At 37.8% G+C, this 19,597-nt stretch overlaps 1 protein-coding gene across 20 annotated transcripts in view; it reads left to right on the top strand.

Annotated features, from left to right (window-relative positions):
- The window catches only part of MBNL1 (muscleblind like splicing regulator 1), a 197,002-nt gene that overhangs the window by 44,687 nt on the left and 132,718 nt on the right, over positions 1-19,597 (top strand). For 12 of the 20 annotated variants that reach the window (XM_040636651.1, XM_040636655.1, XM_040636654.1 and 9 more), the window contains one exon: positions 9,940-10,949. The exons of 7 other annotated variants lie outside the window; for them this stretch is intronic. In XM_040636651.1, the coding sequence (XP_040492585.1) occupies positions 10,776-10,949 (174 nt within the window). In that variant the 5' untranslated portion in view covers positions 9,940-10,775. Of the gene's footprint in view, positions 1-9,404; positions 9,744-9,939; positions 10,950-19,597 lie in introns of those variants that run through there. One more of the 20 variants, XM_040636656.1, reaches the window with a different exon arrangement.

The raw sequence follows: 19,597 nt of genomic DNA, 5'->3' as shown, positions 1-19,597 counted from the left end.
AATATTATGTTATCAGACTTGTAGATTTCAGTGTGTTTCTATTTTTTATAAAAAGTTGATATATTTACACACACACACACACACACAAACACACACACAGAGGAATATTATGCAGCTATTAAAAAGGATAAGACTTTGCCATTTGCAGCAACACGGATAGACCTAGGGGGAGGTTATTATGATAAGTGAATAAGTCAAACTGAGGAAGACAAATACCATATGGTTTCACTCCTATGTTGAATCTAAAAACAAATGAGTAAATAAACAGCAGAATCAGATCTATAAATACAGAGAACAAATTAATGGTTGCCAGAGGAGAGGGGGTAAGAGAATAGGCAAAATGGGTAAATGGGAGTGGGAAATACAGGTTTCCAGTTAAGGAATGAATAATTCATGGGAATAAAAGGCACAGCATAGGGAGTATGGTCAATGATATTATAATAGTATTGTATGGTGAGAGATGGTAGCTACACTTTGGGAGCATAGCATAATGTATAAACTTGTCGAATCACTATGTTGTATATTTGAAACTAATGTAACATTGTGTGTCAACTATATTTAAATAAAAAAAAATTGTATGTTAAGCCTTATAAGAAAGACTGAGATAGGCGTGAACTAGATATGCCTCCCTGTTACTCAGCTCCTTTAAAGAACTGTGGACCGGTTTTTAAAACTCTAGGCTTTTGCAAAATTCAGTCTGAAGCTCTGGGTTATTATATAGCAATTGCAAAAATATGAGTGTAATTTGTTGTGCACATCTCAGACCTAGTTAAGTATGTGAGTTATGTGGAAACTTCTCCAAAGGATACTTAAGCTACACTGAAGTGAAAATATGAGTTGTCAATGCGTGTCCTTGTTTTGTTACATAGCTTCCTTCCTCCTTTAAATTAGGGAAAAACAATGGGGTCTTGACTCACTATTAATTAGGGAAAATAGAATTCTTATTTCTATGTGAGTGTATGTGAATTTGTGATTTTTTTAAAAGCTCAAGTTAAATAGATTCTAATATTTTATTGTTATTAGGAATAAATCCAATTAACATTGTATATTATTAAGAGAATGCTTGAGATTATTTGTGAAAAAGGTAATTTTTAAGGTCAAATAAAGCAATAGAAATATTCATAGGATGGTAATATTAAACCTTTATAGCTTGTGTATTTGTAAATTTGCAATAAGAGATACGTTTGTAAAATGATAGGAATTTTTTGCTGATTAAATGGAAAGGAGATGTTTATGTACTGTGTTGTGTCATGAGAAGTCCACTAATTCATTAAATTGGATACATTCATGTAATACCATACTATATTTATCATTGGTTTCATTCATTATATTCTGAAGAATAATTATTTTAGATCTCTTTATTTAACTATAAACATACATTTTGCTTAGTTTTCTTATAATGATTAATAATTGCCCACATATTTTGGTCAATCTTCAATAGAAATAAGTCAGTGAAATTTCCCAGATTGAGGTCACTATGTTAAGTTTTCAATCAGACCTATCTGGAAATTCAAGATTCATCTGTTAAGATGAAGCTTTTGTACTCAGAGATACTTGATAGTATTGAGGGCTATTGCCACATTAAAATTTTAAAAATTCTGGAAAGTGTGACAACTATGATTAAATCTGGTTCCAATAGATACACTTTATTTTTGGTGTACTCTCTCCCATACACTCTCTCTCTCTCACCACACACACACACACACATACATATCTATACATATATACATATACACATATATACACATTGAGAGACGAATACTATATATATATATACACATATATATGTGTGTGTGTGTGTATATATATATATATATATATGTATATATATATCTTCCCATGTTGACTTTATAACTTAGCTCAGTTAATTGAGTCTGCTCAAGTGGAAAACAGGCACAGGTTAATTGTGGAGAAGTCCTTAATGACCACCAGTTGTGAGAATGATTCCTGCCCTGGAAGGAAAGTTGGGAAGGTGAGACAAAGAGGTACGCAGGCAGCAGATTTCACTGATGCACAGGGCGCCATGGGAATATTTCCTTAGTTTCCTCATTAATCACCTTCATAGTTCTTTTTGAGTTGGGCAATAACAATATTAAGGAAGCATAGATGAATTTGCTACCATTTCTCGTTAAACAAAGGTCACATTTAAATATGTTTTCGGCTGAAGTTCCACCAACCTTGTTAGATGGTAGGTGATATTATTCAAAAGATATAAATGTGAAAAATTTAAAACTAAGATTTTTGGCTCCCAGTTATTATGCCAAACAAAATTAACTCATTTGAGTAAACTTTAGAATCAAAGTCGATCATTATGGCATTGCACTGGGAATAACAATATTGGCGTTTTGGCATTCACGGTTTTGTCTTGCTAGTTTCACATTGGTAGATTCCATTTGGGTCAATGTACTGTTCTTCCTGAAAACTGCCAGGATGGGTGAGACTTGTTTTTTCCCACCATTTTAGCTCTTGAGCACATAGCAGCATTGTTAATTTTGTTGTAGTTTGTGTTCTGATTTCCTAACTATTTATTATTTTGAAATATGCAGTGGTATGGACAGATCAGAAATGACTACGTAAGGCTAACAAGATGACGTCTTTGTGTAGTATGTAGAGTAGGCAAAACACTAAATAGGCTTCATGTTTTTTCCTGAAGAGCGATAAAGTGTCATTATACTTTCTTGTAGAATAGATGGAAATGTTAAAGGCTGCCTATTTGAATATCATCAGAAAAAAAATGCAAATTTTCCCTTCTTTTGCCAGAACTGAAGACCGTTTCTGTCAGAAATTCACGGATAATTATTTAGATGTTTTAAATTTGCAAAGCCATATGTAACTATTTCAGATCATTCTGTGGATAAGAACATCTTCCACCAACTTCGTAATTGAGGAGGTACATAGATATGGTCCTGCGTTAACTTCACCGCCTCATGCTCTTTCCAATGAGTGGAGTTCGATGCTGGTTTCATTCAGTTATAAAGATGACATTGCCAGTGTATAAAACAGGCATTGTAACTTATAGAAAATACCTGTAAACTAGCTTTCAAATATACCAAGAAATATTTAGTCATGCCACAAACAGATCGCTGGCTTTCTCTGGACCAGGCACTGTTTTGGTGCTAGCTGTTTAGTGGAGAACTGGCCTGATGATTGACTGCTTTCATGGAGCTTACGTCTTAATGGCAAAAGTAGATGATAAGCAGATAGTAAGATGGGTACATAATATTACACCAAATACTAACAAGTGCTATAAAGAAAAATAAAGCAAGGTCAAGGTCTGGTAAGTCTGTTCTGGTGTTGAGAGGAACAGAAGCTTAGATACCCTTTGATAGTGGCTGGAGAAGCGTCCAGGAAGGTAACTGCAGTAGGGACTGGATGAAGACCTAATTAGGTACAAAAAAGCTAGTGAGCCCGTATACAAAAGTACAGCCTGCCATTGTGATATTTATCTTCTCATGATCTTAAGGCTTCTAATTTTTTTTTAATTTTGCCTGAGACAGGAGACAATTCAAAAATTCACTTTTTAATCATTGCATAGAGGCTTCCTGTTTTCTTTGGTCTTAAATATAAATACTGAAGGGACAATAATCATTTTCTATTGAGTGTAGTTGAGTGAGTTGCTTTTGGAATTCTAATCTTTGGCGATATTTTATCTCCTAACTAACACTCCTTCATTATCCTTCTGGTAAGGGACCACTTGATGATTAGGGTGTTGAGCCTACCAGAATTGTAAAGAGTGCTTTGACAGACCGTAGGTGACTTACTTGAGTTAGTAAACTTCCCTTTTCTTGGCAGCAGCTTGTCACCCTAACACAATGCAGTGCGTCAGACCGGCCGGCCACATTGACGGTCGGCATGTGTGGTTGAAAGTTATCTCTCTCTCTCAGCAGTATTTCTGAAACTTCAGTTATTTGCATATCTCCTTCATGATTTTGCCCATATATATACTTAGGTGGTTCTTTTCTTATAGTAGTCTTATTCTCTAAATTACTTTCATTAAATGTTACCTTCTTTCTAAGCTATGATATCTATGTGATCACAGGCTTGATGAACTAGTTTTTGCATTCTGATGCATCTATTAAAATATATTGTTTCTGCATCACTTAAAATTGCCGTGGGTCTACCAGTAGTGTGCTTACCCCTTGCTGAGAAACACTGATCTCAGCTTTTTGTTACATGGAGTTGAATACTGCTGAAGACTGCATTAACCCATTCAGACCGTGGTTTTCCCCATGTAATAACTAACGGCCTTGTTACTCTATTTAGTACCTTAATGAGTAGAGAAATGGCTGTACAGCTTCTAGAAATGCTTAGTTGGTTTGTATTCTGAAATCTCTGTTAATATTTGGGGCAAGCCCTGGGCAAAATTGTACTGAGTTAATTCACTAAAGTCATGCATTGCTAATTATGGACTTGTTGACGTCAGTGGACCTGGGGGAAGAGTTATGGTTTGGGGCAAGGGGCTTCTTCTTGTCACCTTCAAACATTATATGGTGAAGTTGGCTTTCTTTTCCAGTTAGATTAAAGCTGTCTTAGTAAATTTAAACAAACAAACAAACAACACACCTCAAATAATTACTCTGTTAACTTCCTCAATATGTAAGCTATTTCAAAATCAAAACCTTATGAAAAAAGTCCCCAAAATTCCCAGCTAACTGCTCTGGGATGCACTAGGACCAACCTCCCTATATTTGGTTCAGAAGAACTGAAATGATTCTTACATGTATATGTAATTTAACCTTGCTCATAGAGTCCATCCAGTTCTCCAAAACAGAATTTCAGTCTCCTGCCTTGCAAGCCCCTGTTTACCCTCTATGGCCGTGTGTAAGCAACCCTTTAATAGACGTTTATACGAAGCCACCCACTGCCAGCTTTGATGCTAATGTATATCAATTGCCGTGAGATTCATTACTAGTAATTTGCCACAGTTTTACTTCATCCTTGATCCTTTTCTTAGCTTCCTTCCCTCCAGCTTTACATTTTCTTCTTTTCCTTTCTAGTTCTCCCTTCATATCTTAAAGTAGAAAATGTATGTGATTTCTGGTATCACTCAAGGAGAAACTGGATCTTGATTCTTACGGCAGAACCTGCTTATTTGTAGAACTTGTCACGTAATGTGAGGAGCTCTGTAGGTTAGTGTTTGCAATCTGATCAGTACGTATAAGAGGACTTGTTACAGAAGTTTTAAACAGTTCGATTCTTACTGCAAAACTATTAAATGGTCCAAGTTTTTTGTTTTGTTTTTTTTTGTTTGTTTGTTTGTTTTGTCGTTCAGGGAAATTCATTATAGTATGTTGAAGTATAGGTCAGAAATTTACTTCAGAAGCAATGTAGCTGTTAGTAAATATCTTTACAGTAGAAATATTTCCTTCAATAATTATTTACAAACAACACATATTTTTAGGGCAAATATGTTTGTAAGGATTCTGACAATGTGGACATTACCCACACACTTTTAAGCACCTTCTCTATCTATAGAATAAAAATCCATTACCAGTTGAACTAATGTTTTGGGAATTCAGTATTGATCCAAATCCTATACAATCTTAATTTACCAGTACACTCAATTAATGAAGATTTCCAGTCTTCCCTGATGTTCTTCTGTTTGAAAAAAGAGAAAGATTATAGGACAATAATCTGATATCAGCAATTTAGATATAATCTCAGGTCATTACCCCGTGCCCCAAGGACTGGAACACACATTGCCAGGTGCAGCTACACTAGCAATGCATACAGGTTGGTGTCCATTTTGACTGCTCGGTCTCTCTGCCCAGATACTAGGGAACATTTTGTTGACCATGTTTGCCTATATATTTCACAGTTAAACAGCATGAAACTTACAAATATGTGTGTATCTATAATTTTTTCAGTAACCCTTTTTGAAGTGAATAGAGTATCTCTGCTATAGAAAATAAAAAATGTCCAAAATACACATTTGCAAGCATTTTACTAACTAAAGTATATTTTGTGCCTGAGTGAGATGGAGCCTTGAGCATGGCAGAAAGGAAAAATAATCAACTCTAGAAATTGATTTTGTGGTTGTATTTAGACATAACCACTGACCAATAAAGATATTTCTAATGGTACCATTATCCTTTCTCACGCTGTGTGCCCCCCATAAATCATGATGAACTATTTCCTTGGTGTTGGGGATACATCCTTATATACACGTTTATTCCTGTGAGTTTGAATAAAATTTATTCATTTATCAAACATTTTAAAAACATCTGTTATGTTCCAGGAACTGGGATTAAAAAAAATGTCGATAGATCCTGTTGTCAGAGAATTTATAACCTTGGGGCAAAAGTTCCAAGAGCTACGAAGTACTAAGGATATTCTGAGATGGAATCGTGTTTAGCATAGTTGGCCTAGCCATCGAGAGAAGGTGATATTTGAATAGCAACTTAACAAGAAGAGATTTACCAAGCTGAAGGGCTGAGGAAGTGTGTCACACCAAACAAAGGGTTAGCGTGTAACAAGTCCCGGGAGCCTACACCAGCATGGCGTATGCCAAGAACCTTCCCAGCTCCTGGCGGCTCCTCTCTATGGGGGAGGATCCTAGAGGAGCAGCAATGGGAGAAACCAAAACGTTAGAATGTGTCCGTTCAAGACAAGAGGAAAGGTTCAAGAAAGAGGGAACTGTAACTGCTGTTAGAGGTCAAGTAAAGATAAGGACTAGCATAGTCTTTGGATTTGGCTTGAATTGGAGCATCGACGGCCATCGCTCAACAGTCAAGTGATGAGTGTGGAGGATCCCATGGGTACAGATTCAAAACTGAAGAAGCAGAAAAACAGCACGTGTAGATGATTCTTTAGACATTTGTCTGGGAACACCCGATGAAGAGCATTAGGGAGAGGAGGACACATAGCCAGGCAGGGTCCCCTTTCTCCTGCCACGCCATCCCCTCTAGTTCGGAGCTACCTCAGCATGCCGAGGCCTAAGAGAAAGCGTGTAGGCAGGGCATTCACAGGTTGAGGGAGGGTAAAGGGAGCGATATTTTGAGAAGGAGCGAGTCAAGGCAGATGCTTAATGGTATGCAAGGGAAGGCAAAACTGGAAGACTAAAAGGAAAGATACAGAAAGATAGTTTAAACATGGGTGGCGGGAAGGTGAGAGAGTTCATGCCCAAGGGCTACTCTTTTGGCTGTGAAATATTTGTGACATGTAAGATCATCGTCTGCTGCTAGTGAGAGGAACATGGAGGAGGAGGGACTTGAAAGTGTTGAAGGTTTAGAAAAGCTGCCATGTGGAATGTCCAAGGGAGCTGTCCAGGGCTGGGGGAGGATTCCTAGGCAGCGGGAGGGCCTTTGTGACTGGAAAGATAGTAATACATAGAGGCAGTGATGGGTTTGTGTGTGTGTTTGTCTTCATGTGTTGTGTTATACGTGTGTTTATATGGTTGTGTTCATACTTGTGTTTGTGTATTTCCGTGCCCTAGAGGCAATTCCCGTCCAGGTGTAGTAACCGATCATTTAATTTATCAGAGTTATGGAGCTCCGTATATTTTCCATCCCTGTGCTGGGCCCTGGGGTTCTGAGACAAGTGACATTGTTTCTGACATATAATTTAGCGGGTCATATATAGAAGCGAATAACACACCATATTGGGGTGCAAAGATAATTCAGAAAAGACCATGTTAATAAATGGGTGGATGGAGATGGAGAAGTGCCATCTTGGGAGTTCCTTGAGGAAGTGACGTGTTAGCTGGCTTCCAAAGGAGGTGAATGGTTGCAGGGGAGGCACTCGAAGATTCTAGTGAGAAAGATAGAAGAGATTGTTGGCCACAGATGGGTACATGCTAAAGGCCTGGAGTAGTTGAGAAATCCTGAGTATAGAGCACAGTCAGGAAGGTAGATGAATCTTAGAGTTTATGACCGACTCGACTTTGTTTTTACATAATCAGGAGTTAGAACCAGAAAGTTTTTTAAAACCAAAAATTTTTCTAAAGTTGCTCTTTTTAACCTTTCTCAAAAGTTGTAGTCTTACTACAGTGTTTCCCAAACCTGGTATCTGCTAGTTTTTGTTTTTTGTTTTTAATTAGTATTAAGAACGACAGTATTGGTGTGCCTGGGTGGCTCAGTCGGTTAAGTGTCTGCCTTCAGCTGAGGTCATGATCCCAGGGTCCTGGAATCGAGCCCCATGTTGGGCTCCCTGTTCCGCGAGGAGTCTGCCCTCTCCCCCCCACCCCCCACTCATGCTCTCTCTCTAGTGCTCTCTCTCTCTGAAATAAATAAATTCTTTTTTTTAAAGAATGATAGTATTAATCCTAAAATAAATTTTTAAGGGGGTACCTGGGTGGCGCAGTCGTTAAGCATCTGCCTCCAGCTCAGGGCGTGATCCCAGTGATCCGGGATCGAGCCCCACATCGGGCTCTTCCGCTGGGAGCCTGCTTCTTCCTCTCCCACTCCCCCTGCTTGTGTTCCCTCTCTCGCTGGCTGTCTCTATCTCTATCAAATAAATAAATAAAATCTTAAAAAAAAAAAAAGAAATTTTTAAGAATTCTGCTAGATATCTATAGATAGATCTATTTGGGATCTGTATTTACATATTCATATCCTCTATTCCAATTTCCAAATTATGGTTCCATATGTACCATATGCCAATTGACCGCATTTGGCCTTCAAAGCAGTAAGTGTGATCAAACACTATTATATTGTGCCAATGCCTCTTTGGAGTGTGAAACTTTTGGAGTTATTAAAGTCTTGTTTCCTTTGTTGGCAACAATCAAAAGAAAAAAGAAACGACCTGTGTACTTTTGTTTCTGTAACTACTGAGCATTTTCTGAAAGTTTTTCCATCCCCATTGAAAGAGAAAGTAAGTTGTGAAAGGCAAAAATGCCCTGCTGCAGGGAGCAGTCCCGTAGTAGTGCCGAGTTAATAGATCATTAGGCAACAGGGGATCCTCCAGCCCCCAAACTCCGGCTTCATTCCTACCTCCGAAGTGCATCACACAGCCCAAATCAAATTGCTCACTTAATATTTAATGTTTCTGCGATGGAATCACTTTCCCCCTTGAGGTTGACTTCAGATTTGCCAGACACACTGACAACACTGCACTCCTTATTTTCCCCACATGACCTCAGCTTCTGCTTAAAAAATGTTCAAATAAAGGATGCTTTTGTTCGCATCTCGCCTGCCTGTGATATATTGACAAAGTGTCTGCCCGCTGAATGGAATAGTTTTACAGTATGAGTGCTGCTTTCAGTGGAGGGGCAGGACTTGGGCTTTAGAAGGAAGTGAATTGGATAGGTCAGGAGAATGTACCATTTGTAAACACCCCTTTCCTTTTTTATTCACGTGTCAGGACAGAGGGAGCAGGCTGTTCAGTGCCTGTCCCTGCGCAGAGCCAGAGGGAAAAGCAGCTTGGAAGTCAGCTGCAATTTTTAAACCTTGCTTTTTATTCCCCGGTAATGCTCTTCAAGTGCTTGGACTTGTCTTAGAAGCTGTTTTGAAACTAACATGGTTTAGTCCACTAACTGCATGTTGGGTAAATTCAAAACCCACATGCTCGTCCTCTTGCAGTGGAATAAGTCACATCTGATGGACATTTTCTGTGCTTATAGCATAGTAATGAACGTCTGACAGGCGCGACCTTTCATAAGACAACCCACACTATTGGCTTTCTGCCCAGAATATTGCTGCAACACTATCTGTGATTGGTTATCTCTCTATCATGCATTGCTTCACAAGGGGAAACGGCCCCTTTTTTTAATAAATCTACGATGGCTGGCTGCAATATGCCTCACTGTAAGTATTGTGTGTGTGTGTGTGTGTGTGTGAGAGAGAGAGAGAGAGAGAGAGGGAACGAGCGAGAGACAGACGGAGAAAGAGAGAAGCTGACTTGAATATTACTTAGTCTGGTAGCACATGGCAAGGTTGTGATACTGTAGGACATCAGTGAAGTGCTACTTAGTAAATCTTAACCTATCTCTTTTTTCTACAGGTTGGTACTAAGAAGTGCCTTTCCTGACGTCTCTGCTGCTTGGACCCGCTTCTAGAGCAGTCTCTGCTTTTGCCTTGCTTGCTGCCAGCTAGACTGTGACGACAGCACATCCACCCTCCACCTCTAGCCCAGACACCCCCATTTCTACTTATAATCAAGACAAAAGCTCTAAGTATCTGGCATTGCCCTAGGCTGCTTTAGTTTTAAAAGAAAAGTTTGCTGAAAAAGTAAGATCTCTTCTGCCAGGAAATCAAGGAGGAAAAAAAAAAATCATTTTCTCGATTTGCTCTAAACTGCTGCATCTGTCTATGCCAAACTAATCAATACCGATTGCACCACCAAACTCCATTGCAAATTCAGCTGTGAGGAGATTCCCTTTCAGACAACTTTGCTGAAAGCAGCTTGGAAATTCGGTGTCAAAGGGTCTGCCACGTTTTCATGCTTGCATTTTGGGCTCCAAATTGGCACTGGGAAGGGGTTACTGAGAGCACAAGGCTGATTCGAGGCCCTACTTTTAAACGTTCATCTACTTAGGATTCTAGTATTTCTCTAAAAACCAAAACCTCTTTGAATTAACAGTTTCATGCTGTGAATTTCTAGTGGGAGATCTTTTCCTTGATATTGACAACACAATTTTCCATGTACTTTTAAAGCAGGGAGTGGGGAAAAAAAGTATTTTGGAGGGGACATTTTCATCATCATTTTACAGTTTTATCAGTTCAACTTTTTTTTTTTTTTGGTTGGTGTTGCTGGTTTTTTGTGTTTTTTTTTTTTAGTGGGGGGGGGTTGGGTTTGTTGGTTTCACTGAAAAATTTAACTACCTGTAAAATCTAAACATGGCTGTTAGTGTCACACCAATTCGGGACACAAAATGGCTAACACTGGAAGTATGTAGAGAGTTCCAAAGGGGGACTTGCTCACGGCCAGACACGGAATGTAAATTTGCACATCCTTCGAAAAGCTGCCAAGTTGAAAATGGACGAGTAATCGCCTGCTTTGATTCATTGAAAGTGAGTAAATATTATATTATTTTAAGGATACGCAATAATTGAATAAAGGGGCTATGGACATGTAGTCCATTGAGTTTGGAATTATGGATTGCTTTGTTAATAGTTTAGTTATGTGGTGTGTTCTTACTGATGTTTTTGGGGGTGGGGGACTTTTATTGAGAAGCGATAGAACCATGTCTGGTCAAACTTTGTTATGAATAACTTCATCAGTCCTTTAATGCTATTTTTTTTTTCTAAAATAGAAAGTATCCTCATACTTTTTACTTAGTAATAGCAATGTCAGTGTCTATCTATAGGAATAGTAAATATAGATACATAGGTGTGTTAGCATATGCATAGATTATAGAAGGCTATAGCAATAGCTGAATGAAGATGATATGTTTTTCCTTGTTTGTAAAGGTGCTGTACTGTTGTAAAAGAACAGATTTCTAGGCAGCTAAACTTGGCTAGACTTTTTATATTACCATTTTTGACATTATGGGTTTCCTTTTGATTGGATAAGCATATTCTTCTAAGTCTAGAAGCAAGGCATTTTGTGGAAAATAGAGAAGTAAGGTTCCCCTTCTGCTCCAGTACCCTTTCTGAGGCATAAGCTTTGTTGAATGTTGAGTTTTATAAATAAGTAGAAACTTTTTAAAGTGCTATTACTTGGATTTTTTTTTTTAAGCCCCTAAACTTCTGATGTGAAATAACTTAGTTTATTTTGTTGGATCCTGATTATTTGAAATTTGTAACAGTCTCAGCTAGAAGTGTTAAAAGTTAGCTTTTGTTGGGTACCATAATACTGAAAGATCCACTTTAGTATATCTTGACATTCAAAAATGTCATTGGTTCTTATTTCAGGTATCAAGTTTGAAAAAGCGCCTTTTAAAAGATAGCATATGTGTCTTTATTCTGACATGCAAGGTCAAGACTAGAAATGTGAAGATTCCTGGGTACTTTCACTTACTTGGTTTAATTGAATTGCCTTTGAATACTAATGTGCCAGTAGAATTCACTCTTTGAACCTGTGGAGGGGGGTGTCACTATCATTTCTACATCTGTAGAGAAGTAAAAGTTTCACAGATCCATCTTGTCTTTTGCAAAAAAAAAAAAAAGTGCTATTATAATAAAAATGCTTTCTTCAATAACGTGGGGTGAATTAACTGAAATAGTCAGCTCATATGTTAACTCATAACTCACCGTGATCACCTTGATGTGTTATGAGTTAACGTATGAGTTGACTACTTCAGTTAATTGCTTCTTGGCTCAGCTTGGACTGCCTGCTTTGCTCAAGTTTCGCCAAAGACTCAAGGATATCATCTTCAGAGTAGGATATCAAGGGAGGTGTTCACAATAACGAAGATATCTTATAGTTTATTTTATTCTTAATGTCATAGTTATAAAAATCAATAAGCCAAAAGTTATAAATTACCATCGGGCCTTTCTCTTTCTTTCCTTTGAAAGGCATCGATGAAGGGCACAGTGGTTGGACCTTTGTGAATGAATATTCCTAAATTCCTGCTNAGTGAATTTAGGTACAATTAGAGATGGGGAGACCCATAAAATGAGAGGCAAATGGCTAATTACACTTGTCGGTAACCAGCTGTGTCCATAAGTAACCCTGTTTTGACCCAATTACTAGTAAATCCCGTTTTTAATCCTACAGACAGTTGATGGTGCACTCGTAGCTACAAAATGAAGGACATTAAACTTGGCTGTGACATTGAGTGGTTTCACAGAAGACCTGACTCCACAGCATTTGGAAACATTGTGAAACGTTAAAATTCAGTTGCTATTTTTCCATCTCAAAATATTTTTTTAGTGGCTGCTCACTTGTGGACACAGAACAGTCTCCCTTTGAGTAAAACAGCAGCATTGCTTAATGACATGCTGTGTGGTTAACAAGATTGAACTGCCACATCAAGGACTTTTTTTTAATAATAAGTAATTTCAAGATTTAAATTTACTTATGAAATGAACTCATTATAGCCGCTAATCAGTGCAGACTTTGTCCTTACTCTTTGTCTTTCTAAGAGAAACTGAAATTTAATTTATGGTGTCTAAAACTTGGTAAAATATTTTGATTTGAATAAGAGGAAAAAAACAAACACAAAATTTATTTGTGGTGGAGGTTCATACCCAGAACAATAGCTCCTAAAATGTTAGTGAAATAACCAAATAAGAATTTATTTAACAAATTTGGAATATGGAATTAAGTATTCATGTTTCAAAACCACCTTTCTTAGATATATATTTATAACTAACACACTATGTGATTTTTTTCTTTTTTTCTTTTGTTTTTTTTTTAATGTTTTTTTTTTTTATTATATTACGTTAGTGATTTTTAACGCAGTATTTAGATTCCTGCCTTTTAGGTAGTTTCTTCCTGTATTCAATTTTGTGGCTAAAATAGATCAAAAACATATTTTAACAGTTAAGGTAACTCTGTGACTCATGCTTGAAGTTCTGAAATTTGGGAGCATTATGAGGTTTCCATGCCAATAACCACCAGATCATTTGTATTGTTTCAGAGAGTAAACAGAAGGAATTTAGAAAACTTGTAATATCCTGACTTCTTAATAATTAAGTGTGTTGTATGTATTCCTACAAACCATAGTCCAGCCTTTTGTGAGTTCTTGAGCCACGAGATGGAGGTAGCCTGTGTAATCTACTATTTTTAGCAAGTTAGGAAAGCAAACCAAATACTCTGTGAGAGGACCCTGTGAAATGGCTGTACCCTTCAGCTGTGCTGTTGCAGACTTTGGCCAGGCTCCCAGGTGACTTACGTTCATAGCAGACTTCTACTTAGGAGAATTCGTTTCATTAAAAACAGAAGTCGAACAGTTCAAAACAGTATTTATGTAAAAGAAATCAATTGGCATATTGCTGAAGGTAATAGGAAGAAAATCAGCTGACAGTTATTTTAGGTGCATATCGGTGATTTCAAAGTTTAAATAATTAACTTAGATTAAATTTACTGCGTGAAAACAGAATTCTGTATCGTAGTAGATGTGTTGCTAAGTGAAATGAGAGTACATGATAATTAGGAATATGTGTGTATATTAAGTATGTTGGAAATAGAATAACAGGAAGAGACAGCAAAAGCTGTAATGTGCGTTAGTTTATAAATTAAACACTATTTTAAATACTTTATTGTTCTTACTTAATTTTGCTTTTGTACTTGCTGTCTTAATTGACAATAGTCTAAGAATATATTCAAATTGAGAATGAGATCTCTTTCACACTATGGATTTGAGTATTTTAGTTACTTCGGAAACGGTGAACATTTGAAAAGGTAGATTACTTTAGGCTGGAAAGGATTTTTCTTTCTTATGGCTTGTGAGAGGGAAACCAAAGAGAAAAAAAACTGAAAGAAAAATGTCAACACTGCAAGCTGCCATTAGAATACTATATTTAAGAAATGGTTCAAATAACAGTTAATTGGCGAGTTACCTATTTTCTTCAGTAATAACCAACTAAAATTTAGGTAGTTGTTTAAAGAAAGCTCAGAATGTATTTTACTGTGATGTCAAGTTATTCATGCTATCGAAAAAGTATGCTTTCACCCTATGATCAACACAAAAAGACTACTGCTTATTGAATTTTTCTTTTTCAAATATCCATTTTTCAGGTGTAGGAGGGAGGGGGATATATATAACCTTCATATTTACTATCTATTTTCCAAAAATCTAGCAAAATTCTTTCACCTTTGAAAACTTTACTCACTTGTTTTCTTATCAAATCAGGCAGTTGTGTTTTAGATAATTAAGCGTTCATTTCACTATTCTACACGTTGGTGTATATTTATAGCCTAGCCAATCAGATTTGTCATAGACACATCAGAGATCAGATTCCGCTGCAGAGTGGCAGGGAACCAAGGGCCCTGAGTGAACACATTTAAGGTGCTTCTGAGGACCTAGCAGAATAAATGGATTCAGCTATTAGAACGCATACAAACATGTGAATATCCAGGTAAATGAGCAACTAGAAAACTTAAAGACAGTACGGAAAATCAGGGTTCTAGTTTGTCACACAGGAACAGGGTGGCATAACATGATTATGAAGTGGTCCCGGAGGTTTTTATAGTTAAATTGTAGGAGGTCCTCCATTGTTAGCACAGCGTATTTCCAACAGGTATTTCCAATTGCCTGTGTTGCTGCTGCTCTTTCTAAGTTCCTGGCATCGTCTTTTCATCCTATCTTTTAAACCAGTTTAACTGGTAATCCTAACAAAATGGTATTTGCAAATTTCACACTACACATCCGATTCTGAAACTTTGATCTCATAGGCTCCTAATCGGAATACCTTTTACCAAGAGTTTTGTTGTTGTTATTGCTTATTGCTTTGCTAATGGCACCTCCCATGTGATGTTAAAACTTGGACAGATGAGTAGGTGTGCATGTGACTCTGTAGGTCCACATTCAGTTGTCTTTCAGTGACAGGTTAACATCGGACTATCTCGTTTCCCCCCGATGACTTAGGAGATGAACTAACTAGAAGGCATATCTTGTGAAATAGTGTGTATTATGTAAAAGTTCAAATTGTATTTCCTAAACAGAATCTTCCCAACTTTGTCAAGAATCCCCTCTGAATGCACTATGATGTCACCAACTCTGATATGATCTTTTAATGAAATTCTCAACGGCTGCAGCTGCTTTGGTAGTACTTACAGGTTTTTCTGTTTTTGTTTGTTTGTTTGTTTGTTTAAAGATTTTATTTATTTATTTGAGAGAGAGAGAGACCAAGGATGTGAGCAAGCATGAGTGGGGGCGGGGAGGGGATGGAGGGAAAGGGAGAAGCAGACTCCCCGCTGGCCAGGGAGCCCTAGCTGCAGCCCAGTCCCAGGCTGTGGGATCATGACCTGAGCCCAAGCCCAACGCCTAACCGACTGGAGCCACCCAGGTGCCCCAGTACTTACAGTTTTATTCAGTTACCTATTTATAGTCTCAGAATGAGAATTTTTTTTAGAAAAATAGTTTTTAAATGAGTTAAGATTTTAAAACTTGGACAGATTTCAAGTCATGTTTTGAATCATGCTACCTGAGGCTCTAATTCTAGAACTAGTTATTTCGTTTCCTTTCATAAGATTTTGGTACACTGCATCTATTTTTCTTTTTCTGGTTAAACGTCCCTTCAGTTCCTGTGTGACAAACAATTTAAACCTAAAGCAATGTGGCACTTAGAATTGAGTTCAACCTTTAATTGTAGTTCAGACTTCTGAAGTAATGCAGAATTCTGAGTCCACGAATAGCCTCAACACAGTTCCATGAAGAAGGCCGTTACTTACCTAAAAGAGTTGGTGCAGGGTGGGGCAACTCTTCTATCCAGGATGTGTGTGACATACTCGCAGTTCACGCGAGAGGTGAGAAATTGAATGTTTCTCAGTTCCAGCACAGATACCTAGGGACCTCGCTTGGAAAGCTTATCCTGTCATTTTCCTTGCCAAGGATAAGTAGAGGATTTCAGCTATCAGCATCACTAATCTGTTACCTTTCATGCTGAGCAATGTCTCTGCCTTCCCACAGTCTTAGACAAAGCTTCTTATTTTCTTACAAAGAGATACTGTTGAGGAAATTCTGAGGGTTTTTTTTTTTTTTTTTAACTTTCGCAAAAACACATTCCATGCTTTTAGATAAGGGAGCAATTTTCTATGTTAACAGGCCAAAAATTATGACAGTCAGTGGGAAGTGGATTAACTAAATAGATAGTGTTTGATTTAGCACTAATGATAGTTATTAATAAGCAGAAACTTCAGTAAAAGCAACTGGGAAGGCTCATTAGAATTACTTAGCTGTTTGAAGTAAAATCGATTATTAGAATACTGATTTCTTTCTTTTTTTTTTAGAGTAGTGATTTCTTTGTGAATTTCACTATAAATGAGTCATTCTGGTGAGATCTTATTCTAATAGTCATTTATAATAAACAACTACATAGTTTTTATCTCATACATATTTCTCATGCAAATAACATCAAATGCATCTCACCTGCAGCATTATCTATCATCTTTTGGCACCTTTTTGAGTACTTTCACTTTGAGATAAAGTTTGATTTGTTGTTGGCGATAAAACTTTCTATATTGTAAGGACTTGTGCTTTGAAAATACTGATAGTTATAACCCCTCATATATTATAATTCGATTGAATGGCTATCTCCTCGATACCTTTGGGCCTCGGCAATCTCTGACTTTCACTCTTCTTGTGTTATCTCTGGGTTCTTTCCAGCTTGCTAATAGTCCCTAGCTTCAGAACCGTTGGTTCTGATCCTTCTTTATATTTCTCTCTGAAGTTATGCAGAAATTACTTAGACATTTTATCTTTAAGGAATTGTGTCCAGCACTGAGTAATAGAGACACCTTTCCCTTCCCAGCAGGTGGCATAAACGGATTAAGTGTTGATATGTTAGTCAGTTGTCCAGGTCTATATGATGACACCACAGTCACTAGAACTTGGGTGTCTTCACCCATAGTCCTCAAGAGCACATGGCTTCCAGCATGAGGATTATTTCAAAATCACAAGGTGTCCAGTGCAGCCCCGGCCATCATGTGTTCATTCCAGGGAGCAGGAAGAGGCAAGGGCAAAAGAGATGACAGCCTCGCCTACTTAGGCTTCCTTGCCTTATGGTCCTCTGAGCTTCACCCAGAGATTTATCCTGGCCTCTCATTGGCTGGTTTTGGCAGCAGGCATAGCTGGGAACTATAGTCTTTTTAAAAATATTATTATTAAGTGTTTAATTTTAATTCCAGTATAGTTAACATACAGTGTTCTATTAGTTTCAGGTGTCTCATATAGCAGGTCAAGCAATCGTATACATTCCTCAGTGCTCATCTCCGTTAGTGTGCTCTTACTTCCCTTCACTCTTTCCCCCACCCCCACCCACCTCCCCTCTGGTAACCCTCAGTTTGTTCTCTATAGTTAAGAGTCTGTTTCCTGTTTTGCCTCTCTCTCTCTCTTTTTCTTCCCCTTTGCACATTTTTGGGAACTATAGTCTTTTCACTGTTGTCCTGATGAAAATTGGGCCTCTGGGTGGATAAGGTAGAAGGGAGCGTGGATGTTCAGAAGGGCACTCACCGGGATGAAAGAGCTAGAGATGTTTTTTTTCAAGAAAAAATTCAGAGTCAAGTAACTTTCCCTGAAAAATACCTAGGTGTGGGGGATGCTAAGGGGAGACCACAGCTGAAGAGAAATTTATATCTTCTTATCTTGGCAAACATATCATCATTAGTCTCCTGTCCTCGATAACCAGAGACATTTAGACAACTAAATCATGATATATTTAGTCAGTAAAACCTGGCATGTCACAAATGACTGCTTTTTAGTTATATAGAAAAAGGACATTGCTTCATTTTTTATTTTTCCTTTGGCAGTACATACTTAATATGTATGTGTGTATGTGTGTGTGTGTGTGTGTGTGTGTGTGTGTATATATATATGGTAATATAATTATAACTGAACTGTAACAGGAATTCATGTCATAAGAACAGGTCTCAAGGGACTTTATACAACAGAAAACTCTGTAGTTACTCTGATATCTGTTTCTGCTTCTTCCATAAATATATTTTATTTTTATTTCCTCTCTATGAAATAAAATGAGTTAATATTTATTGAAAATTATGATATGCCGGTCAGTATTTTTGGTGCTTTTAATTTTTTCATAGTATTTAGTTCTCACAAAAGCTCTTCGAGAGTGGCTGATATTCCTCCCACTTCACAGATGGCCACGTTGAAGTGCAGAGAAGTTAGGTGACATGTACAAGGTCACTCAGCCAGTAACATGTGAGCTCCAAGCCTGGTAACCTGATTTCACAGCCTGCACTTTTAACCACTTCCCTCTAAAACTTCACTTCTTAATTTACACATCCACATCCTAAGGATTCAGCAAAGGAGTGCTTAAGAATAAAAATTAATGTTGAAGGCAGATTTACAGCAGATAGCCTAAAACAGCGAATACTCAAAGGTAATTGTATTTTAAGCCAACGTATAAATAAGAAAGTGAATACAAGATAGTAGCAAGATAGCAGGTGCCACCAACTTTTAAAGATTGTATGTTTAAATGTATGGTCGTATAGGAAAATGGTTTTAAATTAGTCATCTTCAATAAGTAGTCACCATAGAAACTATATAGCCACCCCCCAATGTATTTTTTTAAAAAGCTGTATTCTGAAGTTTAATTGTTTAGAAAGCAGTTTCCCACAGAAGCAATGTGATTAAGTTATCAGGCCCACCCTGGGAAATCAAGGAGCTCGTAGGATGCTCGACTTGGAGTCCAGTACAAATACTACCCGGGAAAGTATGGTTGTTAATGAAATCCAGGAGGCTCCGCAGAAGCATTGAGAGTGCCATCTCCTCATACATCTTAAGTACTACCTGTATCAGAGACCTTAACTGCTTTTGTCGAACTGTTTCTATGGGAACGGTACATTTCAAGTTTCAGTTCAGTGCTCCAGAAATTCATCTGGGCCTAATGCAGGAGAGGTGGTTTCTCCCAAACTCCTGGGGTGCTTTCTGCAAGGCAGTGCAAGAGGTTCCCCAGCTTCATGTTTGGGCTGCCCCCATTGCCCAGGGCTGGCTGGCAACAGGGCAGTGGCTCAGAATCGATAGCGACTAAAGATGGTGTGGGATGACAGACTGTAGTCCAAAGCCTACTCAGGGTGGAAAGCCTTCTTTGTC

This window comes from Ursus maritimus, unplaced genomic scaffold (genome assembly GCF_017311325.1).
Source record: "Ursus maritimus isolate PB19 unplaced genomic scaffold, ASM1731132v1 scaffold_20, whole genome shotgun sequence".
NCBI classification, from domain to species: Eukaryota; Metazoa; Chordata; class Mammalia; order Carnivora; family Ursidae; genus Ursus; species Ursus maritimus.
The sequence above is the reverse complement of the archived record's forward strand: the minus strand, read 5'-3'. Positions and strand labels throughout refer to the sequence as shown.